Below are 19,226 nucleotides of genomic sequence, written 5' to 3'. Positions count from 1 at the left end.
GCCATCCAGTTCGGATAGATGGCAGTTGGGATCCTCACAGGAGGGAGCTTGATGGAGTTGCCCTCCTCCCTCACTGATGTCAGTGGTGATTCTGCTTGTCTTAGTTTCAGCAAATAGTAACCCGTCTCCAGAAGCACCTGACCCCCAGATTACATCCTGGGGCAAAACCAATTATATTGTCTAGGCATGCAGGACAGGGCTGCCCCTGCTGTCACACTGTTCTTCTCTCAGACAGCTGATAGAACAAAAGGAGGCCTCCTGGATCCTTACCTGCATATAGGTGAGAGTATAGTTGACCTTTCATGGATATATTAGCAATGTTAGATCCTGTGTCTTAAAAGGAGAAATAAATGTTTAGGAAACCAAGTTTTAACTAAACAGTGAAGAAATCACATTTCACATTTCATTTTTATAGGTGGAGCTGGAAAATGAAGCAATAACCAACTTGTAGGAGACCATTATAGCTTTTATACCAATGACATCTGTGCCAATGATACCTGAATCTTACAGCCATGTACTGGCAGAGTTTGAATGCCTCAGTCCACTGCTTTCTGCTCTCAGGCTGGATTCTAGTCGTCTGAAGGTGTGTTTGAGTCATGGTTGGTATTATGATGCTGCTGTACTCCTAACAGCATTTATAAATGCCATATCTTTGTAATTCATGGCAGTTAACATGGAGCACATTGATCTAGGACAGCCTTCCCCAACCTGGTGCCCTCCAGATATTTTGGACCACATCTCCCAACATTCCTGACCATTGGCCACGCTGGCTGGGGCTGATGGGAGTAGAAATCCCAAACACCTGGTGGGCACCAGTTTGGTGAAAGCTCTTCCAGCAGATATTGCGTATTTAATACATTCCAAGGAAGAATCTGTAGTTTTAAGTCCATTAGTGTAAAATCTTACTAGCAGGTTTGTAGCTAAAGCAAGAGCTTCTAGCAAAGAAAACAGTTAAAAAGCAAAAGGAAAATAAGTGATTATGCATTGAGGATTTCAGGGGAGATCTTTACTGCAAACTTTTTATGTGATTATCTTATTTTTGAGGAAAGGATATTGTTTTTATCATGTTCTTTACAAGTGATTTAATAAAGTAGGAGGGAAAATGTGACAGTAGTACTGTTCTGAGTGGGGAATTAGGAGACTGTTTGCTATAGACTGTAACTGTAAGCATATCAGTAGTTTCTATTTATTAAATTTATATCCCACCTTTCCACCAAAAATAGCACTCAAGGCAGCTAAGAATAATAAAATACAGATTAAAAACAGAATCTTAATTAACAGGTAACATAAAAACAAATCAGTTAAAGTTAGTGAGACTGGCTTTTAAGTTTGAAGCACCAAACACACTTAACTTGATCAGTGAACTGGTTCAGACATAACAATAAACCATGGTTAGCATTACAAGAACATACCTCATGGAGCTTTTTGCTTGCATGCTGCACTCTCACCCCTCCAAGGAGTTCAGAAGCTTTTGTTTCTGATTTAGATTAACCACAGCTTTCTGTCTTATCTGGACTGGAACAAAGTGTGGTTAATCTTTGAAACATGTTTTTTATTCGCTCTATTTTAATTTTAAACAACCCAGGAATTGCCGCCATGATGTGTGAACCAGGTCTCTGTATAAAGAATGATTAAAACATAATAAATGAAGCTATTACAATGTGATAATAAAGGCCATGATGAAAAAATACATGAAATATAAACACTAATTGCATTAACTAATCAAGGCATAACAATAAGTAATAGTTGACAAATGGAATATTAGAAAACAATTATCAATAAAGGACATCTAGTCTTAAACAAGGATATCAAATGCTAAACCTTAACTTGGTTTTCTAATACACTCTCCATTCCAGGTAACTTGAGTGTTCTAAATTTGCAACTGTTTTAACTATTTAGCATTTTAGTATAAAATTCCGTACAATTAATAACTAATTTAATTAGCTCTTTTAGAAGTCATTTAAAACTCCCAACTACTCTACCTATGTATGTTTATCCTTAAGGTTGAGAGATTTTCAATAGCTACCACTCCAGTTGAGGGTTCAGGATTCTTAGATGGTTTCCAGGTAAAAGTTCCAAAAGGGGAAATAATCTCTTTTGCTATGATGTTGAAAAAAATATCCATTTGTATTGGAACGTTTTCTAATGCAAATTAGGTTCATTTGCATGGGGTCATTTGTTTAGGAAACAAATTGATTTGCAATGGAAAATGTTCTGATGCCCTAGGGCAGGGATGGGCAACTTGTCGCCCTCCAGAAGTCTTGGCCTACAACTCCCGTCATCCCTCACCTTTGGCTGTGCCAGCTAGAGTTCATGGGAGCCATAGGTCAAAGCATATGAAGGGCCACAAGTTGCCCACCCCTGACCTAGAGAGATCTGATTTAGCATCTTTATTTTACTTGTATTTAGTAAACACAGGCTTTTTGTCCCAGTACACCACAAGTATTTGACCTGAAGCACACTTCGAGCACAATCCTATACATATTTAGACAGAAAAAATCCTACAACTTCCACCTTCCCTTGTAAACATTTTTTCTGTCTAAACATGCATAGGATCTGTCTAAACATGCATAGGATCGTGCCCTGAATGTGATTTAAATGTTATATTATGTAGAAATTTGTACTGGAATACTTGTAAAAATTTAAAGACAATAGTATGTACTCTCTTTAAATTGTTTAAATGTAAGAAAAAAGCAAAGGTACTGAAAACCGTTGACACGCTCATTTTAGCAACTCAGGGAAATGTGCATGATATGCTGACAACCACTTATCTATTTCAACAGAACTGAACTCTCTTCCACTGAGGTTGTTGGGGTGCCTTCAGTTTTGCTGTCATTATTTATTAGTTCCATTTCACTCTGAGATGTATATGTATTTCAATGACATATATGCATTTTCTCATATACTTGCTAAGCTTGCCTAATTGCAATTGGTATACATTCATATTTATTCATGAACTTATGAAATGGAAATTTTTCTGTGGAAAAATAAAAAGCACTTGAAATTTTTCTGGAAAATTTTCTGCCCCACATTGCTGCTGCTGGGCTTCTTCAGCAGAAAACAAAAACATCCAAAGTTCTCTCTCCCTGTCTACAAATAGACAAATGGGGTATGAGAGCTGAGAGTGAAGAGCTGAAAATACAATGTCTTTGTTAAAAATTGCAATCATATAATATATATGTATATAAATAATCTGTTTTCAATTATTATTTTCGTCCAAATTAATATTTAAACTAGTTAACTTGAACTTATCTATTCCAGCTAAACATTTCAGCTCTATGTACTTTATTAGTCTCCAGTAGTATTTCCAGATGGAGGGCTCCTGGTGTTAACAAAGACAAGACATTGTACAGCTATTCCATCTCTTCTTGCTTAAGAGATTTTTTTTTCTGGTAAGAAAAAAAGACAAGCAGTGGGGAAATATAGGAGCTTTGCAAATTGAGGACAACATCATCTGGATCCCCTGTAAAATTCCATGAATGAGGCAGGTTGATTGCACAGTAAAAACTTTCTCTAGAAGCACTCTAGGCCAAAATATGGCTGCACTGGAGGAAGTGGCTTGTCCACTTAACACTAAACCATGGTTAAGCGCTGTAGGCGAACTTGATGATTTGTTTAAAATTGAGAGAGAATGCCATTTTGCTACTGTGCTAAGAATCTCATAGCAAGATGTTTTTGTCCATGTTCTCTTATAATGGCTTGGTAGTAAGAGTGAATAAGGTCTTCATCCCCTGCCGGTTTTTGTCTTCCTTGAAAGTGAAAGCAGTATCAACAATTGCAGTATTTTTATGCAACAACATACTGCCTTGTAACTATGTCCTTTTTTTCTTTTTAAGTGCACATGTGTAGCAGTTTCTCGAAAATGGTTGGCATTAGGTAGTTCAGGTGGAGGCCTAAACTTCATCCAGAAAGAGAGCTGGAAACAGAGGCTTTTTCTCACTCATAAGGTAAGATTGAAGGGAAACTTTCAGAAACCTCAGGCTAAGAACGAAATATAACTTGCAGAAGCTGAGAAACTGTACTTCATTAAAACATTCCAAAATGAATGAGTAAACTTTTCATTTTAAATATCTAATTCTATTCTGTTCAGGGCTATTCCTGTTACAATGCTCAATCTTTTCATCTGCTCTTTCAGTCATTAAATGGCTGAGAAAATTCTTTTAAAATGTGAATAGTAGCTAGTGCAGAAATCGGAACCAGAATTTTAACTCAAGACGCCAATGAGTTATCAAAAGTATGTTAAAAGAAGGGTTGGGGTGGACAGTCAATATGAAAAAATTTGTATAGCAGCTGGAGTCAGGCATGGTTGAGGCAGTGAATATTAACCTGACCAATTTGGCTACTTTGTGTCTTGGCAGGAAGGTGCCATTTTCCGCATTGCATTTTGCTTACACGATGAGGACTATGTTGCGGTAGCTACAAGGTAAGAACATTTTTTAGAATCTATTGTTCTTCAGCTATAGTACTGAGTTATTTTTAGCAGTGGGAAAGATTTCAGTATGCAGAGAAGGCAGTTCATACACATGATGAGAAAGAGAAAGTAATGTAAGCATTTAAGTACTAACCATTTTAATGTACACTTCATGCTTTTTCCTTTCCTTGCTCTTTTGTGTGCAAGGGCAGGATACTAGAAGCTTCCACTTACACCATCCAAACGCAGCAAGTTGTGACTTATGCAACTGCATTTTCAGATCCTGGTTTGGGGACAAATTGTGGTTTGCACAAGCCATCATTTGCTGCAGGGTGAATGCAACAGCAAACTTGTTTGCACCAAACTAGAAGTCGAATCTTGTTCTGAGAAACCATGATTTGTCAATAAGTTGGAACCAGGTCAGTGTCTCTTAAGCTGTACTCCAGGTTAAGAGATGCATTAAGTTGCTGATTTGAAATATAACTGTTCAGAGTTATCAATTTGCCACTTTTTCAAAAATATTTATAAATAGGTTCTATACTTTGTTAAATATATTGGGTTGGATCTAGAGCGTCCTTCCCCTGAATGAAAGGGCTCTTTCTCTTCTCAGGACTGCAGTGCAGCGGAGGCTCCTGCTGGGGGTGGGGGGTGGGAGGCAATTTTTGCTGATTTCCACCTGCAGCCCCCAGCACCACTTCCTCCCACACTGTTCTAGAGGGCCCCTCAACCCTCTGGAGCAGTGGGGTGGGGGCTGCAGGGGGAAGTGGTATCAGATCCCCTACCTCCAGTGGGAGCGTCTTCTGAATATAGTTCCACTCATGGGAACTCTGGATGCAAGCCATTAATGTTTGTGAGAAGCTATATGCATTGTTCTTTTTAAAGTGAGTTTTCTTACCCAAACTTAAAGCTTGGAATTGCTTCATTTTATTGTTAATGTTATGGTTTTTATTGTATACTTGAATGTTTTATCATATATTAGCTGTTCACCACCCTGAAATGTATTGGATGAAGGGTGGCATAAAATGTTAAAATATATAATAATCTAAACCTTCTTTTTACAGTCAAGGCCTTACTGTTGTCTGGGAATTGAATCAGGAACGTCGTGGGAAGCCAGAGAGGATTTATGTTTCTTCTGAGCACAAAGGAAGAAAAATAACAGCTCTTTGTTGGGATACTAGTGCACTTCGTGTTTTTGTTGGTGATCATGTGGGGAAAGTTTCTGCTATCAAGATTAATACATCCAAACAAGGAAAGGTAACATTTTTGAGAGAGATTTTGAACAAAAGAGCAGGCCCACACATTTCAGCTAGTCTCTGGTCACCCATATCCTGCCCCCTTCCTCAGCTCCAAGATCAGGAGGAGGTCTGGGGCTAGTTCATCAGTTGTGCTTCCAAGGAACTTTGAGGTGCGAAGTGAAGCACAACACGGACAAGTCCTAGCCACCCTCCTGAGCTTGGTGGGCATGGCCCTTCTGACGTTCTCCAAAGATACCTGAAGGACAGTGTGGTTCCTTTCCTCTCCTCAGCTTCAAGCTCAGGAAGAGGTCTACAGCTTATGTTTGCTAGAGTGAGGAGGGATGATTGCCATTGTGAGTGTGACTAGTACATAAGTGGACATTTTAACTGTGTGTGTATGTGGTTTTTGTTAGGCTTTATGTACGAACTCACAGTATGAAGCAGTTTGGAATTTAAAAAATAGGTTTGCATGTAGAACTTAGTACTGAGACCTGCTTGTTCTTTATATATGTGGTTAGATGTCTTGGCACTCCTGAGAATTCCACTTTCACTATAAGATCTGACAGAATTAGAATGTTTGCATTATGATATATATACTCTGTTGTAGAAAGAAAAAAAAATGACAAAATTCTAGAAGCTGCCCCACAGTGCATGTTTTTTTGTCTCCAAAGCATGTTTATGTTTAGGCATGTTTTTCCATTGATCCTTAGACATCGATGACAAGTGCAACTCCATCCATGCATTACAAAAATAACATGAATGCAGCCATAAAAAGATGAATTTTCTGTAGTGTATACAGTTCTTTGTGTTTTCAGTGCCAAGTAATCAATTTTGCAACTCTCTTTTTTTCATGAAAGGAGTGCTATCATTGCTGAAATAATCCAGTGTATATTTCTTCTGTTTTTTCCCTATAGGCCACTACTGCATTTGTGATGTTTCCTGTTCAGATTATAACCACTGTTGACTCTCGAGTGGTTCAGCTTGATTATTTAGATGGAAGGTTGCTTATCTCTTCTCTTACTCGCTCTTATTTATGTGACACCGAGAGGTAATTAATACACCATAAAATGTTTGTGGCATAAGTATAATTCCCTGTCAGTCACCCGCAAGACTACTTTTTAATGTTATTTTGCACCTAGAAATAAGTAGTAGTAATTTTGTTATACTTATCTTTGAAGATACAGTTAATTTAATTTTACCTATTATGCTTTTCAGTGATCAGATCCTTCAAAGTTCCTTCCAACATTTTAAAATAGAATTTTTAGTACTACTTGCATCTCCCCCCCCCCCCCGCATTACTTAGGCTTCACAAAAGTGTGATTTTCCTGAGCCCCCATTCATATCTTGTAACTGTCCCTCTCAAGGCTTTTAAATCTTTGTTTTTGCTCTTTGCTTATTTTATTCAATAAATGTTAAAATATTTTTTCCTAAATGTTAAATGTTTTTGGTTAAATAGGGAAAAGTTTTGGAAAATTGGCAATAAAGAAAGAGATGGTGAATATGGGGCTTGTTTCTTCCCAGTTGGAAAGAGTTGTGGGAGCCAGCAGTCACTGATATATTGTGCGCGTCCTGGTTCACGGATGTGGGAGGTAAACTCTGAAGGAGAGGTACTAAGTACACATCAGTTCAAACAGCTCCTATCAACACCACCTCTCCCTGTTATTACTTTAAGGTATTGGTTGTGATAGTAAATCATTGGATCTAACTTTCATTTTGGTTGTGGTTCCTACAGTGATGGTGGGAATGTCTTTTTGGGCTGGATATATATGTAGGTGAGATCATGGGGGTGGACAAAAGGAATTTGGGCTGATGACACTGAGAATTTTCCTGGATTTCTCCACTTATTCCCATTGAGTGTGGTGTTATACTTTTGGGGAGTGGGGGAGAGATCCATAAGAGATGGTGGTGGAAGAGCATATGACTGAATCTGTGCTAAGGAGCCCAGAATCTCAGTCCTTGTGAAAGCCTAGAGCTTGGTGACTGTGGCCCATTTCATGTTTTGCAAGTAGCAAAGCTACTACTTTGTGAGCACCCATCCAACAGTTAGTTCCTTATGACAAATGCCGCATGTATGGTTTGGGCTGCTTTTGATTATGTGGGCATCCTTTTACACAAGTGACTGCACAAACATGGATTGGGTTCCTGAGATTTTTGTTATTTGGGGATTTTAAAGCTCAAGCTGGCATTGGCCTCTCTAAACAAGTAGATGGCACCAACTATGGAGGATGCTTGCAACATTTATTTATAGAGTTTCCCAGGAGATAGATAGTTAGTTTCAGGGAAAGTTGCAGTACTTACACCAGGGGTGGTCAACTTGTGGCCCTCTAGATGTTTTGGCCTGCAACTCCTATAAGACTTAGCCAGTATAGCCAATGGTGAGGGTTCATGGGAGTTGTAGACCAAAACGTCTGGAGGGCCACACAATGCCCACCCTTGCTCTGGGCCAAGCACATGTAAAAGGCTCAGCAAAAGAGTTCTTCTAAATTAAAGCTATACAAAACTTTGTTTTAAACATTTGGTACAGCTCATTCTTGTGATTTTAACATTTTGCATTTTTAACAAATACTGAAGTCGTGTTTCATTCAGATCAGGCTAATGTGTAAAAAATGTTTCTTTTTAAAGGGAGGATCCAGAGTATAACAGTTCTGGCTGCTCCCCTCAGTCTTTGGCTTTCCCTAGGCTGCTTTATTTAAGGTAAATACAAAACAGTTCATTAATTGTTTTAGCTGCAGAACTGCAACAATGCAGATACAGATCAGTAGCTAAATATAATTGACAAGTTATTGATTCATGTTAAATTATCTCCTTCACAACTTGTTATTAATGATTACCTTTATATTCCACCCATTCTCCAAGGAGCTCAAGGTAGCATATATGTTTCTGTCCCCTCTGTTTTCTCCTCCCAAAAACCTTTGAGGTAACTTCAGCTTAGTGGTACTGGGCCAAAATCACCTAGTAAGCTTAGTAAGAGTTGTGATTTGCACCCAGGTCTTCTAGTCTTCAGTTAGTCCAGCTTTTTCACCACCACATGATGTTGACAATCAATTACATCATGTAAACAACTTCTGTTTTTCTGCAGTTTTATAGGAATTGCAGAAAATTGTCCTCCTTTGTTTGTAATAAACATATTCTTGCCTTGGCAACAAGTGTTGTTATATGAGGGCAAACTAACCTATAACGTGGTAAGTCCTTCACTGCCTCTCATAAGGAGCTGGTTCTCATATTACACCTTTTACAGTACAATTCTGTGCGTGTTTACTTGGAAGTAAGAGGGTACAGAATAACAGCCCTAATGTATGACCATGACTATTATTAGTTAGCCTCATTCTGCGTGGAAACCTGAAGAAGGGGGAGATCTTCCTCCCATCAGCCATTTCTAAAGGAAGCCAAGGCTTCCTCTCCAGAATGGCAAGTATCCCCATTTTGTTTGAACACTTAAAGTGAAGGGACAGTTTTGGTGATAACAAATACTCACATCTTCTTTCTGCCCCATCTTTTTCTTTACAGTGATCACTGTGTAATGACATGGACAGAAAGAGGCATTTTTATTTTCATCCCCCAAAATGTCCAGGTTTTGCTCTGGAGTGAAGTGAAAGGTAAATTGTATATTGCGTAGTGAACTTGGTTCTTAAAGGCGGACTTCTATGATTTTGGAATCATGCAAAAAATTTTTTAATATGTCCAACGGTTATCCTGTGTACGTTTCCAAGCGTCAGGTAGTTTGTGACAAATTAAGATGTAATCAAACTTTGAAACTCATCTTAATTGAAAATAAAGTTTTATTATTTATAATCTTGTAAGTTTGTAGCCCAATGAATGTATGCAGGCAAGTTTTGCACTAACCCAGAGTATAGTGATTTGGATTTGCTGTTTGTGGGAGAGTGGTGGTGATTGCCAGTGGAATGACACGAGGTCAGTCTTACCCCATTCTTCTGTTCTGTTTTTATCTGCTCTCCCTATGGTTATGAAATGTATGCCTAAATGTACATTAGACTCATCTTAACGGGCCAGTTTGCATGTCATGGCAGCCAATCATGGGTTAATAAATCGTGGGACGCATCAGTTAATAAATTGTTAATAAATGTAAGCAACCTCTGGCCCAGTTTGACACACTCCACCTGTGGGCCACTTCCAGTTTCTGTAAAAATCTCTGATTGGAGGTTGTTGAGCATGACATGTGAACTTGGACCAATGGGTTGTTTGGGGGCTAAACAACCCAGCGGTTAACCCATGGCTTGTTGTTAGGATAACCTCAGAGTTGTTTAGCCCCTAAACAACCCATTGGTCTGGGTTCGTACATCAACAAACTCCAGTCAGAATTTTTTAGAGAGACTGGAAGCAGCTTGCAGGTGGAGCGCATCCCCACAAATAATGGGTTAAATAACCCACAGTTTGCTGCTGTGATACTAAACCGGGTCATTGGTTCTTTTATCCTGTTTTTTGCTTAGTCTCTCTCAGAAATTTGTGACGAATATGCCAAAGTGACCTTTTGATGACTGGCACAGTTGCACTTCAACTGAGAAGTTTTTGAAGCTCACTTAGATTGGTGACAGAAAAATCAGCCCCTCACCTCACACACAGGAATGCATTCCAGTAACTCAGCATACTTGTCAGAATCAAATTTACACTATTATGTAGTAAAGCATGGGGTAGGTATCTTTTTCCACATGTGCATTTGTTGGGAACTGCTACACACAGTGCCTTCCAAACATGCAAAAACAGATGATACCTATAAGACTTCCACACATAAGTGCATGCTTTATTTCTTAACAGCCATGTAGGGTAAACATGTGAAGCAATCCTCCATGTGTTTTGGAGCCTGAGCCATTATTGGCTATCTCTAAAGAAGGAAGAATCCTATCCTTCATATGTTCGTAAGCAGAAAATCTTGATAGAGGGAAAATATTTTTTGTTGAAATATGAAATATAGTCAGCAACGTTGAGGAGCTGTATTCAGACTGATGTTTCTAATGCTCTCTTTTGTCTAGATATCCATGATATTGCAGTATACAAAAATGAACTCTTCTGCTTACACACCAGTGGAAAAGTCTCTCATCTCTCCCTTCTGCCAGTTGAAAGATGCATAGAACGTTTGCTTAGGAGAAGCTTCTGGAATCTTGCAGCCAGAATCTGCTGTCTGTTCCAGAATTCTGTTATCTTGTCTCGGGTAATCAAAATGAATATGTCACATGATATTTCTTCTGTTAAGATCATTGTCTTTTAAAGGAGGTCTGAGAACTAATAAATCTTGCAATGTATTGCCTTAGATTCTAACTTGAGGAAGTTCACAGAAAGAAAGTTTCCCTTTCCCCTCTGCAGCCACCTGTAATCCCTGAAAAGCCTCCTCAGGTGGTCCAGGGGCCCTCCTGAACAAGGTGGTACAGGGTGCAGGGGATTGCTGGGGAAGGGAGAATCATCCAAGTTCACTTCTTAAGTTTATTTATACCTGGATCCAAGCTATTGTGGTATATTATAGACATAGCCAGTGCTAACTGCTTTCATGTAAGTTAATTTCCCTCTGTTTTTTTAACCAACTAGCAGCTTATTGCAATGCTTAATAAATTTCATTGGTTTAATCAGACTTCCATTCTATGTATTATTAGGCAAGAAAAGCTCTTCCCGTAGATAAGCTAGAACACTTGAAATCGCAGTTGGACCTTTCAACACAAAGTGATATCATTACTCAACTTGAAGAACTGATCTCAAAACTTGAGCCTTTAGATTCTGCATGCAGTAGCAGGAGGAGCAGTATTTCTTCACATGTAAGCATCTTCCTATATGAGCCGTTCGATAAAAGGGGATAAAGAATTAAGTTGGCTGGATTTTCATTGTCCATGGTATCTGTTTAAAACATCCTAATAGCTGTGCTTCATTAAGTTCTTTACCTGTTCAAACATAGTACATATTAGATTTATTTATAATAGGAACTATAACTTGGGCTTTGTTTTCGGTTTCAAGATGCTTCTGGTATGATGAGAACATAGAAGAGCTGTGCTAGATCAGACCAAGGTCCATCTAGTACAGTATTCTCTTCATGCAGTGGCCAACCAGCTGCCCGTGGGAAACTCACAAGCAGGACATGAGTGCAACAGCACCCTTCCACTCAGGTTCCCCAGCAACTGGTGTACGTAGACATACTGCCTCTGATACTGGAGGTAACACATAGCCATCAGGACTAGTAGCCATTCTCCTCCAGGAATTTGTCTTACCCCCTTTTAAAGCCATCCAAATTGGTGGCCATCACTACATCCTGTGGAAGTGAATTCTACAACTATGTGTTGTGTGAAGAAGTATGCCAGATTTGATAGCATACTTTTAGTAGCATACATTTAATAATGTGGTTCAAAGAGTAGAATCATAGAATTGTAGGGTTGGAAGGGGCCTACAAGGCCATTGAGTCCAACCCCCTGCTCAATGCAGGAATCCAAGTCAGAGCATCCCTGACAGATGGCTGTCCAGCCTCGTCTTGAAGGCCTCCAGTGTGGGAGAGCCCACCAACTCCCCAGGTAATTGGTTCCATTGTCGTATTGCTCTGATAGTCAGGAGGTTTTTCCTGATGTTCAGCCGGAATCTGGCTTCCTGTAACTTGAGCCCATTATTTCTTGTCCTGCACTCTGGGATGATCAAGAAGAGATCCTGGCCTTCCTCTCTGTGACAGCCTTTCAAGTACTTGAAGAGCGCTATCCTATCTCCCCTCAGTCTTCTCTTCTCAAGGCTAAACATGCCCAGTTCTTCCAGTCTCTCTTCATAGGGCTTTGTTTCCAGTCCCCTGATCATCTTTGCTGCCCTCCTCTGAAACCTCTCCAGTTTGTCTGCATCCTTCTTCAAGTGTGGTGCCCAGAACTGGACACAGTACTCCAGATGAGGCCTAACCAGTGCTGAGTAGAGGGGAACTAATACTTCCCGGGATTTGGAAGCTATGCTTCTATTAATGTAGCCCAAAAGAGCATTTGCCTTTTTTGCAGCCACATCACATTGTTGGCTCACATTCAGCTTGTGATCGACAGCAATTGCAAGATCCTTCTCGCTTGTAGTGTTGTTGAGCCAACTATCCCCCATCTTGTAACTGTGCATTTGGTTTCTTTTTCCTAGGTGCAGAACTTGGCATTTATCCCTATTAAATGTCATTCTGTTGTTTTCTGCCCAGCGCTCCAGTCTATCCAGATCACTTTGAATTTTGTTTCTGTCTTCCAAAGTATTAGCTATCCCACCCAATTTGGTGTCATCTGCAAATTTGATCAGCATTCCTTGCACCTCCTCCTCCAAGTCATTAATAAAACTGTTGAAGAGCACTGGGCCCAGGACTGAGCCCTGCCGTACATTGTATTTTTAATACAAAGAATATTTGCCTATAATAAAATAGCTTGAAAGTATGAAGCATTTTCTTACTGCAAAATTGATTCTACCTTTTTAAAATACAGTTGAACGTATGGATGCTATTAAAACTGCTTCATTTATTTGGTTACACATGTCCACTGTGTTTTCTCACCGTGCATATATTAGAATATTACTATACTGTTGAGCCCTAGAAATAACTAAGAGCATATTCCATCTCCGACTACATACACAATGTCCATTTATTTAAATTGCAAAGTTTAAATATGAACTCTTTCACATTGAAATCAGTAGGCCTTCAAACAGCCTGGCTTTGTCTAAATCAAAACGTAAGTCTTTCGGTATACACTACAATGTAGACCTTGATATATAAGGACAGGACTTTAAAGCTTACATTATGATTTCTTAATAGGAAAGTTTCAGTGTATTAGATTCTGGAATTTATCGTGTTATTAGTCGAAGAGGCAGTCAGTCTGATGAAGATTCTGGCTCCTTACATAGCCAAACCCTATCAGAAGATGAAAGATTGAAAGAATTTCATATACACCAGGAAGAAGAGCAGCTGGAATTTGGTAATGTAATTGCTTGCTAAATACTTTTATGTGCCAGAAAATAGCTAGGTATTTACTGTAAGCTCTGAAAGCAAAGTTGAAAGCAAAGATAATTCCAGTCATATGGCACCATCAGGGGCTTCCACAAACTTCCATTGCTTCTGAATGCTGGTTTCATATGTTTTTTTCAAAATGTGATACAACATTTTAATTATATCTCTTTATCATTTAAGTAGCAGGTGTCATTTTCTTAGGGGGTCTGGTAATTTGCATGTAAGACATAACTACTCAATACCAGCTATTGTCAATTTTGCCTTTTCATATGAGTGAAGTACCTAACAATATATGAATTCCCTTGTTAATTTGAACCAAAAATCTATCTAGACCAGCAAGCAGACAGACATTTGCCAGCAGTAAACAATAGCTTCCCAGTTTGGTGTGAGGAGGTTTCCAAAAATGGGTTTCCTACACAATCACCAACAGGACATCACCCCCACAAAGCTCAGCCTACAAAAACTGAAATTCTCTCATCCCAGTCAATATCACCAAGTCAGAAATGTTGACAGCGGCTCAACTATTCCTGCAGTAACTATTCCCCTTGAATAGCTAGGTTCATCTAAGAACTTTTCACCTTAGATGTTCAAAGTTCAAACTTAGATGGCAGTAATTAATAATTACTGACTGTTTCTTGTACCAAGAACTCAGATCTAATTCTAGTGGAACAAGGGATTTTGTTAGGGAGCAGTGGATCTTTTTAAGAAAGTAAAGAGAGCTATGCTGTATCAAATCAAAGGCCTATCTAGTCCAGCATACTATTCCCACAGATGTCCATGGTAACCCCACAAGAAGAACATGAACTCAATAGCACCCCTTTGCTTATGTTCCCCAGCAACTGTTATACACAGGCACACTGCCTCTGATTCTCAGGGTGATGTATAGCCACCATGACTAGTAGCCATTGATAGTCTTATCCTCCATGAATTGGTCTAATCTCCTTTTAAAGCTGCTGAAGTTGGTGGCTACGACTACATTTGTGGTAGCGAATTAACTTTGTCCTGTGTGAAGAAGTATGTCCATTTATCCATCCCGAATCTCTCACTATTCAGCTTCATGGGATGACCCCAGGTCCTACTGTTATGAGACAGGGAGAAAAAATTATCCCTATGCACTTCCCCCACACCATGCATAATTTTATACACCTCTGTCATGTTCTCCTTAGTCACTTTTCTAAGCTGAAGAACCCCAAAGGTTGTAAACTTTCCTCATAGGGGAATTGTTCCATCCCTTTGATAATTTTGGATGCTCTTTTCTGCACCTTTTCCAGCCGTACAATATCCTTTTTGAGGTGCATTGACCAGAAGTGTATACAGCATTCAAAGTGTGGTCACATTATAGATTTGTATAAAGGCATTTTTTCCAGTTCCTTTCCTTATGATCCCCAACATGGAATTTGCCTTTTCACAGCAGTTGCATAGTGGATCTACATTTTCATCAAACTACCACAAACAGAAGGTACCTTTCTTAGTCACTTCCAGCTTGGATCCCATCAGCATACATATATGTTATATGTATATGAAGTAACGGGGCCGCGGTGGCTTAGTGGTTAAGATGCTGAACTGCAGACCAGAAGGTCGGCAGGACAGCAGTTCAATACCCGAGTGCTGTGTGACGGAGTGAGCTCCTGTCTTCAGGCCCAGCTCCTGCCAACCTAGCAGTTCGAAAGCAAGAAATTGCAAGTAGATAAATAGGTACTGCTTCGGTGGGAAAGGTAACAGCGTTCCGTGCACCTCAGTGTTCAGTCATGCCGGCCACCTGACCACAGCAGCGTCTTCGGACAGCGCTGGCTCTTTGGCTTAGAAATGGAGATGAGCACCACACCCTAGAGTTGGACACGACTGGTTGGGGACACCTTTACCTATATGGAGTTAGGATTTTTGCCCCAATGTGCATCACTTTAACTTGCTTACATTGAATCACATTTGCAGTTTTAATGCCCATTCCCCCCAGTTTGGAGTGATCCTTTTGGAGCTCTTCACAATCCCTTTTTGTTTTAACCACCCTAAATAATCTGGGGTCATCAGCAAACAAGGCCACCTCCCTGCTCAGTCCTAATTCCAGTTCATTTATGAACAAGTTAAAAAGCACCGGTCCCAATACCGATCCTTGTGACATCCCCACTGTTTACATCCCTCCATTGGGAGAATTGACCATTTATGATGTCAGGGTGGACACTGAGCCCATAGAATCCCAGAGTAGTTCTGATTCTGAGGTAGAGCAGCCGCTCCTGGGAGAGGAGCGCGCTCATTCTTCCCAGGGCCAACAGCTGGCAGAGATTCCTCCCACCGGCATTCCTGGCATAGATAGCAGTCCCGGGAGTGAGAGAGCACGGGAAGACTTGCTGGACGCGTGATGCCGACACAGGGAGCGGCGCCAAATGGAGGGCGCGGAAAGGAGGCATAGTGCCTGGTTGGCGCGCAAACAACGATTGCGCCCAGGGGATCCAAGGAAAAAGGGGAGGGACTCTCCCTAGCCCATAAGTTCAGGGTCTACCAGTGATTCTTCTTCAAATGGGGACCAATTGTTCCAACTTAGGGCATAGGTACTCTGCTGCTCATAGCTAGTTGCTAACAGTAGAGTTGTTAAGTTGTAAAAGAGGAATAAAGCTTTGAAAAGAATCCCTTTGTCTGTGTCTGGACTTGGCTACGGGATTAGACTGAAAGAGGCCGCCAAGGAGGCCTTGACATATTTCTACTTTCTGCTTTCTGTTCTTTAACCAGTTACTGATTCAAAAAAGAACCTCTTCTTTTCCTATGACTGCTAAGTGTTTCTTGGTGCTCATTGCAAAGTAGTGGATGATATTAAAGTGCAAGTTAATATTCATCTGCTTTACCTATGTCAACCATTGTGTTACTATAGTGAATGCAACCTTTCTTCTAACTTCACATTCCATATTGTTTTTTTTAATTTGTGTGTACTAATTTGGTAAAATATTTTGTGCCCTTGTTTGAGGGTTTCCCAAACTAGCTGGTAATTTCAAACTGTACACTTTGCATGCTTCTGTATAAGACTACATATAAGCTTCATTTGGTCCTACTTCATGATAGCATTTGTAATGAATGGTTCCTTCTCTTCTTTGAATAGGCCTTCTTGTTTTCATTAGCATACATAACAGCAATTTAGAAATACTGGCTATTTGCCCTTGAACAAAATACAAAGAGACTCCTCTTTAAAAGGCAGGTCTTTGCCCTAGAGCCATGCAATTTAACTAAATTGCATGCCTCAAGGTTTGTTTGGTAGGAAGAATATAATTCTCTGTGTTTAAGACCAAGAATTAACTGAAGTCATTCAGGTTTGCATTTTTGTGTGTAGTGAGTCAATAGCATAATGCCACAAATGGTTTTCTGTGTGTGTTTCCCATGATCCTGCTGATCTCATGATCCTGCCAATGCCTTGCTATTATCCTTGGACATTTACATTGCATAGACTTCACTGTCTTCTTATCACTTCACTTAATTCATCATTGAAATGGTCTCTTGCTCACCCTAAAATAGCAGTGATACTGAGAATACAGTGAAAGCTGTACCTCTAAATTACTCTTGTTATAATTTATGGATCTCAGCAAACCATACTATGTTGGTTTCTTTTCCCTAGCTCAAGTTGCATTTTGTTATGGGTGCTTTGAAACTAGGCTAAAAGGTTATCCCAAGTAACCTGACGAATCAAATAGCTTTCCTAAAGACACAAAATCACTACGTCATCTAACACTGGAGGTGCAAAGTGCATGGCCAATTCCCATGTTGCTTGGAAAATGTGGCAGTTACGTTTAGATGTTCTCTGGCATTGTTATCAGCCTGAAGGAGGGAAAGGAACATCTGGTGGAGAACATGGCATCCGATCACTCCTGAACATGTGCTGTCAATTCATTTCATTTTATAACTTTTTAAAATTTTAATTTTGTTTATTAGACAACGTATCTCATGCTTCTGTGGTGGTCGACACTGATCGGAATGAGCCTTTTCTTCCATTCAGTATTCCATTATCATTCCGTTCCCCATCTCCTCTCGTCTCTCTTCAAGCTGTCAAGGACAGGTAAAATCATGTGTGAATTCCCTACCCATTACATCACCCTTTTTATTTTGTCAAATCATTAAACATAACTTGTTAATCCATACCTAGTTTTTACAAGCTAGGTAGCAGGGGGCTAAAAGTTTCTTTTCAATCATTAGAAGGGCATAGAAGAACCGTGAGACAAGAAATAGTCTTTTCATTTTGTCCATGAGCCGTCAGCTGGCCACTGGTTTTAAAGTATGGGTAGTGCCTGTGCAAAGAGTGCTAGTGTTTAATTAACCTTCTTTATCTGACTATATCTTATCAGCATAGCACATATAATCCTAGCTGTTGCTAGTTGGGAAAGGTTGAATGCCCGAAGAATTCTAGACAGTCTAAGGGACTTTATAATAAGGATCTATTTTCTGGGCCGTTGACCAAGAAAGTACCCCCAAAGGCAAGTTTTTCAACCAATGGAAGCAAACATTTTGTGCGAGAGCCAAGTAAGCCCCTTCATGATACAGGATATGATGATCAAGCCATTCTTGAGGCATCGATTCAGGATAAGGACAGCAGATTTGAAGTGGGGTTGAAGCCATACATCAGTAGTCAATATAAGTTGAAGGACCCCATCCCAGACAGTGACAAATATTTATTGTTGTTTCAAAGTTCATATCTGAGAGCTTTGGGAACCAAAGTCCCTGTGTCATCTCTGCAGAAGAATGTTTCAGGGACGAGTTGCAACACTAGTCAGAAAAAACATGACTGCATAAGGCCAGAGGAGCCATATAATTTCATGTGGTAGGATCATGTGAGTGTCTGCCTGTTTCAGCATAAGAAAACCAGCCACAGAACTGCCAAATAAAATAATACTGAATTTTAAAAAATGTCGAGAACAGCGAATGGAACTTTGCTCATGCAGTAGGACTTTTCTGACTCCCCCCGCTCCGCCATTGTGCCACCCAAAACCTGCTCCTGAGAGTCAAGGGTCCCCAGAAGTGGTGTGGGATGGGGCATGGAGGACTGCAGTGGGATGGGGAAATTGGAAGAATTTGGTAGGGTTGCCTTGTGCAAGTGGAAGTGCCTTTCCACTCATGCAAGATCCCTTTTGGATCCAAGCCTTTAGGTCCTTCTATTAGGTTGCCAAGAAAGAAGCAATCAACATTGCACAGAAAATGAATCAATCTTATAAAGAAAGCAGATGTGAAACATTGCACTCAATGCCAAATAGGTATGCTGCATTTTAAAATTTTGAAGAATGGGAGCCATCATAATGGAGTTCACTAGTTATTTTCAGGTTTGCTGTGAGGGCAAACAAGCTGGAGTGTTTTTTATGTGTGTTTTAAAAAAATTCTATTTGAAAAGAGTGGTTTCATATAGTCTGAGGAGTACATTTTGAACCTTCTGCATGTGTCTAGATATAGGCGTATCTATCTGTATATCAATTATTGGTTAAGTATGTTTGTATATGTGCAGTCTGTGCCCTTGGGCTCAAGCAGTTCAGTATAATACACCCATAAATGCTCTTTAGTTCCTTTTCTGTTCTGATTGAAAGAGGCTAGGAGAGTAACTGAGACAAAGAAACTGACTGTTCCCCTTTGGAAATATAAATGCTAGCAGTATTGGCTCTGGAGACAGATGGAAATA

General features: G+C 39.9%; 1 protein-coding gene across 23 annotated transcripts in view; it reads left to right on the top strand.

Annotated features, from left to right (window-relative positions):
* Nucleotides 1-19,226, top strand: part of HPS5 (HPS5 biogenesis of lysosomal organelles complex 2 subunit 2) — a 43,363-nt gene that overhangs the window by 3,127 nt on the left and 21,010 nt on the right. For 14 of the 23 annotated variants that reach the window (XR_014791738.1, XM_084855061.1, XM_084855058.1 and 11 more), the window contains 12 exons: nt 416-583; nt 3,837-3,947; nt 4,359-4,423; nt 5,473-5,665; nt 6,561-6,694; nt 7,103-7,318; nt 8,269-8,340; nt 9,154-9,242; nt 10,635-10,813; nt 11,250-11,408; nt 13,394-13,553; nt 17,498-17,621. Coding sequence is in view for 22 of the 23 variants with exons in the window: in XM_084855061.1 (XP_084711187.1) it covers nt 476-583; nt 3,837-3,947; nt 4,359-4,423; nt 5,473-5,665; nt 6,561-6,694; nt 7,103-7,318; nt 8,269-8,340; nt 9,154-9,242; nt 10,635-10,813; nt 11,250-11,408; nt 13,394-13,553; nt 17,498-17,621 (1,610 nt within the window). In the remaining variant the exon portion in view is untranslated. The remainder of the gene's footprint in view (nt 1-415; nt 584-3,836; nt 3,948-4,358; nt 4,424-5,472; nt 5,666-6,560; nt 6,695-7,102; nt 7,319-8,268; nt 8,341-9,153; nt 9,243-10,634; nt 10,814-11,249; nt 11,409-13,393; nt 13,554-17,497; nt 17,622-19,226) is intronic. The other 9 variants (XM_084855071.1, XM_084855070.1, XM_084855065.1 and 6 more) reach the window with 1 other exon arrangement.

This window comes from Heloderma suspectum, chromosome 1 (assembly GCF_057233095.1).
Source record: "Heloderma suspectum isolate Gila_16-S chromosome 1, 16-S_ref, whole genome shotgun sequence".
NCBI classification, from domain to species: Eukaryota; Metazoa; Chordata; class Lepidosauria; order Squamata; family Helodermatidae; genus Heloderma; species Heloderma suspectum.
This window is presented reverse-complemented; position numbering and strand designations above follow the sequence as displayed.